Source organism: Rhinopithecus roxellana, chromosome 13 (assembly GCF_007565055.1).
Source record: "Rhinopithecus roxellana isolate Shanxi Qingling chromosome 13, ASM756505v1, whole genome shotgun sequence".
Lineage (NCBI taxonomy): Eukaryota > Metazoa > Chordata > Mammalia > Primates > Cercopithecidae > Rhinopithecus > Rhinopithecus roxellana.
This window is the reverse complement of record NC_044561.1, coordinates 317082-326659: the sequence shown is the minus strand read 5'-3', so window position 1 is coordinate 326659 and position 9578 is coordinate 317082. Positions and strand designations below refer to the sequence as shown.

The 9578-nt window shown below is 42.1% G+C and overlaps 1 protein-coding gene across 2 annotated transcripts in view; it reads right to left on the bottom strand.

Annotated features, from left to right (window-relative positions):
• Positions 1 to 3325: 3325 nt before the first annotated feature.
• The window catches only part of SLC25A17 (solute carrier family 25 member 17), a 47807-nt gene continuing 41554 nt past the window's right edge, over positions 3326 to 9578 (bottom strand). For both annotated transcript variants that reach the window (XM_010378121.2, XM_030913936.1), the window contains 2 exons: positions 8699 to 8781; positions 3326 to 4226 (listed from right to left, as the gene is read on the bottom strand). In XM_010378121.2, coding sequence (XP_010376423.1) covers positions 4079 to 4226; positions 8699 to 8781 — 231 coding nt within the window. In that variant the 3' untranslated portion in view covers positions 3326 to 4078. The remainder of the gene's footprint in view (positions 4227 to 8698; positions 8782 to 9578) is intronic.

Here is a 9578-nt window from a genome sequence, read left to right as displayed (position 1 = left end):
GTGACAGAGGGAGACTCCGTTTCAAAAAACAAAAGAAAACAAAACAAAACCATCAGGGTCTCAATCAGTCACTTCTTTGTGGTGGGTGGGGGGTGCGGGGTAAAGGTTCTTGCTCTGTCACCCAGGCTGGAGTGCTGTGGTGCGACCACAGTTCACTGCAACCTCTGCCTCCTGGGCTCAAGCAATCTTCTCACCTCAGCCTCCCAAGAAGCTAGGACTACAGGCATGAACTGTGGTGTCCAGGCTGATTTTTTTTTTTTTTTTTAAGCAATTGAGACAGGATCTTACCATGTTGCTCAGGCTGGTCTCAAAGTCCTGGACTCAAGTGATCCTCCTGCCTTGGCCTCCCAAAGTGTTGGGATTACAGGTGTGAGCCCTGGTGCCTGGCCTCAATCAGCCACTTTTAGTGCATACGTAAATATCCTACAAATGAGGCTTTGTGTATGTCGGGTATTCTGGTGACATTCCACACTGCCAGGCAAGTAATTAATTCACTTGCCCAGAGAAGGACTCTTCTTAGGTGTGTGGCATTTGGCTCCTCAAGTCACCATTCGTTAGCTTTTCAAAAGAGCCAAGGTGAGTCACTAGCTCATTCAGTGACGCTGCCATTAAACCAGTTCATGTTTTACTGATTAACTGATAAGTGTTTGGGAAGCTTGACTACTAAATAAAATATAGAATTACTGGATTTGGCTTTTTTTGAGAAGATACAACAAAGGAAAGTTCCCAAAAAAGAAATGTTCACAATTAAAACAAACGGAAAGTGGAAAAGCTGCCCCAAAGCAAATCCTAGTTCATTTGCTTGGTTCATACAGCTTTTATTAAGCACATAGATATGCCCTACACTGTGCCAGATGCTCTCCCATATCTACAGCTGTTAATCATCAGAATGGCTTTGAGAGGTCATCATTTCTACCTGACAGATGAAGACCTGGAAGCTCAAAAAGATCAAGTGATTTGTCTGTAGCCGCAAATACTAATAAAGTGACGGAATGAAAACTGGAACCAGATCTGGCTCAAAATCCAGAGTGCCTTCCACTAAACCACAAATACATCTATTCAAACAGCCATATCCCTAACCAGTAACAATGATAGCATAATAGTTGTCGCCAACATTTATCTAGCTCCTCTCATGTGGCAAGCCCTGTGCTAAGCGACTTACGTATATGATCTCATTTAATCCTCACAATCACCCTATGAGGTACATTTATCAAGATCTCCATTTCATAGTTGAGGAAACCAAGTTTCATAAAAGCTCAGTAACTCCTTCGTTCCCACAGCTGGTAAGGAGTAGGGCAAGTTTGCACCTAGGTCTATCTAATTCCAAAACCCATTCTCTTAATCATTACACTAGATTGCAGGAGACTCAAACTCTAGTCCTGCTTCCAAAGAGGCAAGTCGTTTGATAGTTTTCTCTCAATTTCCTTGTTAATTAAATGGGGATATTGTTACCTGTCCCTACCTATTTCACAGAAATATTAGGATTATAAAATGAGAAAGCATATAAGCTTTCAAAAGCGAAATTGCTATATAAATCTAGGTACTGTCTAAAGTTTCACTCAGATCTTCCCTATTCCACAGTCACCAAGGGATTTGGCTGACATCATTAGCTCTCAAACATCCTCTGAAGTGGATAGTATTATCTCCACTTATCAAACAGCAAATTACAAAGAGATGGCGTAAAATGCTAGTCAGCAACAGAGATGGGAATAAAACCCAAGATTTCTAACTCCCATTGAATAGGTTTCTTATGATGGATCTATTTCTGCATGTTTTACTTAACTGTAGAACAGACAAGGGTAGAAACATGATAGTGCCCGCTTCAAAACACACATTAAATACTTAGAGAAATTAAATTTTCTACTGCAGTGACACTAATACAATCCCTAAGGTTCTTAATCCTCATATTCTAGAGAAACTGCACAAAGTATCAAAAATAAAAAATTTCCTTTTCCCTAGTACAGATTTCAGCTCTTCAGTTTTCTCAAACAACTTATGGTTACAAAACTAGGTGGGTTACTCACTAGTTTCAACTACTGAGTCTGTAAATTTCCATAAGGAACATAACCCTCAATGTTAAATTGTTTCCTCATAAAATCAGAAAAAGAGAAGCACCAAACACATTCTCACACCATAAATACCTAATAGAGCTATATAATTTGAATCGGAAATTATCCTAACAGACCAACTCGCAGTCTTCTGAACTCAAAATTCAAGTTTCAAAGGGAACAGCATAATTAAAACAATAATGAAAATACACATGGCACCTTTATGATCACTCTTCTCCTATTCAGAAACCAAAATGATTTTGTACTTCCCACTCAAGGTCTGCCACAGGCACATAAAAACCTTAAAGTAAAATTAAAAAGTAGTGTAAACAATTCCGTCTTCAATTCTCTGACTTAAATAGGGGATGAATGTTCAGTCCTCTTCCCAGATTATTAGCTCCTGCTAATGTTTGTTTGCTAGAACAATACGATGACCTTTAACAATCATATACTTTGAAATTACCACAGGGACTAAAGAGGAAATTAGAGAAGGAAATTTCCACTTTCAAAATTGAACTAAATCCTAAAGAATGAAGTATTTCATTATTACTCTCTGACTGAATCATGGACTTATAAATAAAAAACCTGCCATTTTGTTATAGGGACAAACACGAAGTCACAGAAATCCAAAGAACTGCTCTACTAATGTCAAGAAAATTTGCTTCTTGAGTGGGTCGAGATATCTAAATCCACTCCTAGCCGCCTAATAAAAGCCCTACCACCTAAACGACGTGCTGTGAGTAGAAAGCAAAAGATGACATAGGACTCCTAGATTTTCCAGAGGTTGTTTGAATACATTCATCTCTTTCGTTTGAGAAAAATCTTTATCTTGATGTCCATAACTGAAACCAATCACTTCTGGTGGGTCAGGGCGTCCTGTGGTCTCCGGACCTTTAATGTGGCTGAGAATCCCCCAGGGATGTTAAAATACGGAGCAGGATTCAGAAACTCCGGGTTGCATGCCCAGCAAGCTCGCGACAGCGTCACTGTCTGATGGGCTACACTGAGCAACAGGACTCTAAGGAAGGTTTCCAGATGAAATAACCTCAACCAGATGTTTATTTTCAAAATATACAGCCTACACCAAGTTTATCACGGGAGATAATATTCCAGACCTCAACAAGATACCTGCTCCCCCCCTTCTCATTTTTGTGATTTTTCCCATCTGGCTGCAAACTCAACGTAATACCTTAATAAAGAGCAATTTTCTTTTTTTTTTTTTTCTTTTTTTTATTTTATTTTATTATTTTTTTTTTAAAGAGCAATTTTCAAGAGTATCTTTTTTGTGCTGACTATTTATTGGGACTTGACTGACCAGGGCTTGTAAGGATGGACACAAAACTTCAAGTCTTTTATAATGAAAGGATTGATTCAAAATAAATATTCTAAAAATTATGTCAAACACTAATGAATACGTGACATTTACCAATAGTTTATAAGAGAATCATTTTGGATGAACAATTTTCATTTCACAAAATAAATTGCTCATATCCTAAAAAGACACCTCTCCTTAAGCAGGAAAACAAAAGCCCAACAAAAATCAAGTCATGCCTGTGGCACAGCCTTAATGTTAGTTTTAGGGAGGAAAACGCCAACACTGAGACATACAAAAGTATTTGAGGAGAATTACATGTTATTAAATTTGTCCTAGAACCTGGGGGAGTTCAGGGGAAGAAAACAGCTGGTATATTTAAGAAAAATTTAAATAGAAAATATTACACATGAGAGCAAAATAGTCCATTTCTCTTAAGAAAACCAATACACACTCACAAACTTTCATTTTTAGGTTTTCAACAATTTTTTTTTCATATTAGTCCAACCGCCACCCCAAAATCCAACCAGTCAGCATGACAATTAAGGTGACAACAGGTCCAGTTGGCCATACTCCCTGTACACACTTGGATGCTTTTCAAGCCAATGAGGGTAACATTTATCATAGCAGGAACCAGAGTCAAAGGAGAATCACTTCTCTTTAGTCACGAGGAAACCTCCCTCTTGAGTATCTTCGGAATTTTTCATGGGAAGGCGTCTCAGTGTGTGTGTGCACGCTTCAGCCCCATAACTGTGAAGGTGGCAGCTGTCAGTTTCTCATAAACAAGGAACATGAGAGCAGCAGTGAGGACTGTCTGCAGCAGTTTGGCTTCCAGGCCTTTGTAGAGTCCCAGTATTCCAAAACGCCTAACGGGAAAGAGGTTTGAAAAAACAGAAGTCAGCTCCTGCATCAGAGAACATGCTGCCTAGATAGCTACAGCACTTTGATGAGAACAAGCAGTGGAGGTTTTAGATTCAACACAGACTTCTGCTGTCAAAGTACTTCTTATCTTTAAAGGTATTTGGGGACTGATGAAAGTTCAGTATTCATGAACCACTAATACTTTGTCTTTATAGTCACCATTAATTAGCAGAATGTTGACAGTATCCCACTGAGAGGATGCAGATCCTGAAACCTCCTGAAACCATCTTAATGGCAAAATCTGCGATCTAACTAAGAACTTCTGGATCTTCACTTTAACGCTAATTCAGTTATTTCAACTTAGTCCCTAAATGGCAGGGCAGCTGCCAATATGTTTAGATCATTTCAGCTCAATATAACGAAAGAGACAAATGAAAAGCTACCTGATTCTCAACTTCCCATGCGTTTCATCCTCTCACTCGGTGGTTTTCAAATTTAGCAGGCATCCAAATCACCTGACAGGCTTCTTAAAACATACATCGCTGGGTCAATTCCCAGAGTTTCTGATTGACTAAGTTTGGGATGAAATTCAAGAATTTGCATTTCTTCTTTTTACTAGAGACAGGGTCTCACTATGTTGCCCATGCTGGTCTCTGACTCCTACATTCACGTGATCCTCCAAGCCTCGGCCTCCCAGAGTGTTGGGATTACAGGCGTGAGCCACTGCACCCAGCCCAAGAATGTGCATTTCTCACAAGCTCCCAGATGAGGAGGAGGATGCCAGTCATGCAGGCTGGAGTGCAGTGGCAAGATCTTGGTTCACTGCAACCTCCGCCTCCTGGGTTCAAGCCATACTCCTGAGTAGCTGGGACTAAAGGCATGTGCCACCATGCCTGGCTAATTTATTTTATTTATTTTTATTTTATTTATGTTTTGTTTGTTTGTTTGTTTTTGAGAAGGAGTCTCGCTCTGTCACCCAGGCTGGAGTGCAGTGGCCAGATCTCAGCTCACTGCAAACTCCGCCTCCCGGGTTTACGCCATTCTCCTGCCTCAGCCTCCCGAGTAGCTGGGACTACAGGCGCCCGCCACCTCGCCCGGCTAGTTTTTTGTATTTTTTTAGTAGAGACGGGGTTTCACCGTGTTAGCCAGGATGGTCTCGATCTCCTGACCTCGTGATCCGCCCGCCTCGGCCTCCCAAAGTGCTGGGATTACAGGCTTGAGCCACCGCGCCCGGCCTTTATTTAAGTTTTTGAGACAGAGTCTCGCTCTGTTGCACAGGCTGGAGTGTGGTGGCACGATCTCGGCTCACTGCAAGCTCCGCCTCCCACGTTCACGCCATTCTCCTGCCTCAGCCTCCGAAGTAGCTGGGACTACAGGCGCCCACCACCATGCACGGCTAATTTCTTGTATTTTTAGTAGAGACGGGGTTTCACTGCGTTAGCCAGGATGGTCTCAATCTCCTGACTTTATGATCCGCCCGTCTCGGACTCCCAAAGTGCTGGGATTACAGGCGTGAGCCACCACGCCCGGCCTTTTTTTTGTATTTTTAGTGGAGACAGGGTTTCACCATGTTAGCCAGGATGGTCTCGATCTCCTGACCTCGTGATCTGCTCGCCTCGGCCTCCCAAAGTGCTGGGATTACAGGTGTGAGCCACCGCACCCAGCCCCAGTTTTTGGTTCTTACAAATAATGCTGTAAATTTGGAAGCAACCTACATGTCCATCAACAGATAAATGGATAAAGAAAATGTGGTACTTATACAAAATGCAGTACTATTCAGCCGTCAAAAAGAATGAGAGCTTGTCATTTGTAACAAATGGATGGAACTGGAGGTCATTCTGCTAAGTGAAACAAACCAGTCACAGAAAGACAAATATTGCATGTTCTCACTTATTTGTGGCACCTAAAAATCGAAACAATTGAACTCATGGAGATAAAGAGTAGAAGGATGGTTCCCAGAGACTACTGGGAAAAGTAGTGGTGGGCGGAAGGCGGGGATGGTTAATGAGTACAAAAATAGATAGTTTGAATAAGACCTAGTATTTGCTAGCACAACAGGTGACTAGAGTCAATAATAATTTAATTGTACATTTAAAAATAACTAAGAGTATAATAGGAAAGTTTGTAACAAAAAGAATAAATGTTTGAGAGGATAGATACCCCATTTTCCATGATGTGATTATTATGCTTTGCATGCCGGTATCAAAACATCTCACGAAGCCAGGCGCGGTGGCTCAAGCCTGTAATCCCAGCACTTTGGGAGGCCGAGACGGGTGGATCACGAGGTCAGGAGATCGAGACCATCCTGGCAAACATGGTGAAACCCCGTCTCTACTAAAAAAAATACAAAAAAACTAGCCAGGCGAGGTGGCGAGCGCCTGTAGTCCAAGCTACTCGGGAGGCTGAGGCAGGAGAATGGCCTGAACCCGGGAGGCAGAGCTTGCAGTGAGCTGAGATGCAGGCCACTGCACTCCAGCAAGACTCCGTCTCAAAAAAAAAAAAAAGAAACTCACGTACCTCAAAAATACACACCTGCTACGTACCCATAAAAATCAAAAATTAAAAAAATTTTTTTAAAAAAAGCCATTAATAACATTTGTATACAAGCTTTTGTAGACACATGCTTTCATTTATCTTGGGTAAATACCCTGAAGTGGATGGCTGGGTCCTATAATAGGTGTGGTACATATAAATTTTTTAAAGAAAATGCCAAATTGCCTTCCAAAGCAGCTGTACCATTCTATATTCCCACCAGGAGCATGAGAAAGTAAGTTCTGGCTGCTCCAACATCCCTCCCAGTACTTGATATAGTATTTATTTTTTTACTTTATACCTATTCTTTGTCTTTTATTTATTCTATTTTTTGATAGAAGGTCTCACTCTGCTGCTCAGGCTAGAGTGCAGTGGCACAATCACGATTCACTGCAGCCTCAACCTCCTGGGTTCAAGCAATCCTTCCACCTCAGCCTCCTGAGTAGCTGGGACTACAGGTACGCCAGCACGCCTAGCTAATTTTTTATTTGTGTTGAGACGGGGTCTCACTATGTTGTCCAGGCCAGTATCAAACTCCTGAGCTAAAGCGATCTGCCTGCTTCAGACTCCCAAAGTGCTGGGATTATAGGTGTGCGCCACCATGCCCAGCCTAATTTTATCATTTAGTCCCTTGAATGTTCTTTTTTTTTTTTTTTGAGACAAGGTCTTGCCTCTATAGCCCAGGCTGGAGTACAGTGGTGCCATCATAACCCAGCATAGCCTCGATCTGCCGGGCTCAAGTGAATCTCCTGCCTCAGCCTCATGTGTAGCTGTGATTACAAATGTGTGCCACATGCTTGGCTAATTTTGTAAATATTTTTTGTAGAGATGGGATCTCACTACTTTGCCCAGGCTGGTCTTGAACTCCTAGCCTCAAGTCATCCTCCTGTCTCAGCCTCACAAAGTGTTGGGATTACAGGCATGAGCCACTGTGCCCAGCTGCATATTTTATTTTAATAACAAATTTATTTTCAAAATATCTTGTATCTAGGAACACTAATAAAGTTATAAGAGCTTCTGCTTCAAAGGAGGTCCCTGACGTATCTGACTTCACTAAGTGTCAGTTTCTTTAAACGAAACAGGAAATGGCAATAGTTCTTAACTCACAGAGCTATTGTTAGGATTGAGATTACCTACGTGTAGCCTCTAGCTCAGTGTCTGCCACACAGCAAACCACTGAAAATGTTAGCTACTCTTACCATCATCATCATCATCATCATCATCACTATTATTACTTTTTCCACTGCCCCCTCCCTTCTCCAGTACTCCTATTCTATAGGCAGATGTTACATTGCTAAGAGGGGTCATAGGATATGCCACTGATGAAAGCACCACTCAGGGTGACGGGAGTATAGAAGGGTTCTCTTTCTGAAGGAGTTCTGTATATTTGTTTTTGTGTGTGTGTGTGTTTTTTTTTTTTTTGAGACGGAGTCTCACTCTATCACCCAGGCTGGAGTGCGGTAGCTGGATCTCAGCTCACTGCAAGCTCCGCCTCCCGGGTTTATGCCATTCTCCTGCCTCAGCCTCCCGAGTAGCTGGGACTACAGGCGCCCGCCACCTCGCCCGGCTAGTTTTTTGTATTTTTTAGTAGAGACAGGGTTTCACCGTGTTAGCCAGGATGGTCTCGATCTCCTGACCTCGTGATCCGCCCGTCTCGGCCTCCCAAAGTGCTGGGATTACAGGCTTGAGCCACCGCGCCCGGCCAGGAGTTCTGTATATTTGTAACTAACAAAGAATAACAACTTGAACTTTTCCATAATTTCCCAAAATACTGTCATACTGTACTACGCTCCTAAAATGGGAAACGTCTAAGCACAGCAAGCAAGGGAAAGGCTTTGGAGCTTGCCACCAGCAAGGCAGTAGTGTGAGAGGGAAATGCAACCCGTCCCCGGCAGAGACGGCTGCTGAAGGAGAGCACGGAATGTGAGGCATCTACAAAGCTCACCTTACTCGTTGGTGAAGAAGATAGAGAATATTCCGAAGACTTCCCAATGTTCTGTTTTCTGGGTTTAGTCTATGACGCCCAAACTGAGGAAAGAGGGAAAAAAAAGTAAGTACTGTTGCTGCTTTTTAAAATCTTCATTGCTACCTGGAGAGGATATGATGTTGGAGCAGTATCTTATAGCATACATTAATAAATTCATCCAGTTAGTACCATAGATTTCATTAAGTCTGTATTTTCCAACTGAGTGAAATATTTCAATTAAATAAGTGAAAATAAGAAAAATATTTCTTTTCTTTCTTTTTTTTTTTTTTGAGACATCTTCTCACTCTGCCACCCAGCCTAGAGTGCAGTGGCGCAATTTTGGCTCCGCCTCCCAGGTTTAAGCGATTCTCCTGCCTCAGCCTCCCGAGTAGTTGGGATTATAGACATGTACCATCATGTCTGGTTAATTTTTGTATTTTTATAGAGATGTGGTTTCACCATGTTAGCCAGGCTGGTCTCAAATTCCTGACCTCAAATGATCCATCAGCCTTGGCCTCCCAAAGTGCTGGGATTACAGACGTGAGCTACCACGTCCGACCTAAGAAAAAGTTTTCAATGAAGCAAGCATAATAATTTTCATTTTATAGAAATATATAGGAAAATTCTATCTCAAAAGGAAAAAATATGCCCCGGATGATGATTTAGATATTGATGGTAATAACTTCCACTTCTTTTTTTTTTTTTTTTTGAGACGGAGTCTCGCTCTGTCGCCCAGGCTGGAGTGCAGTGGCCGGATCTCAGCTCACTGCAAGCTCCGCCTCCCAGGTTTACACCATTCTCCTGCCTCAGCCTCCTGAGTAGCTGGGACTACAGGCATCTGCCACCTCGCCCGGCTAGT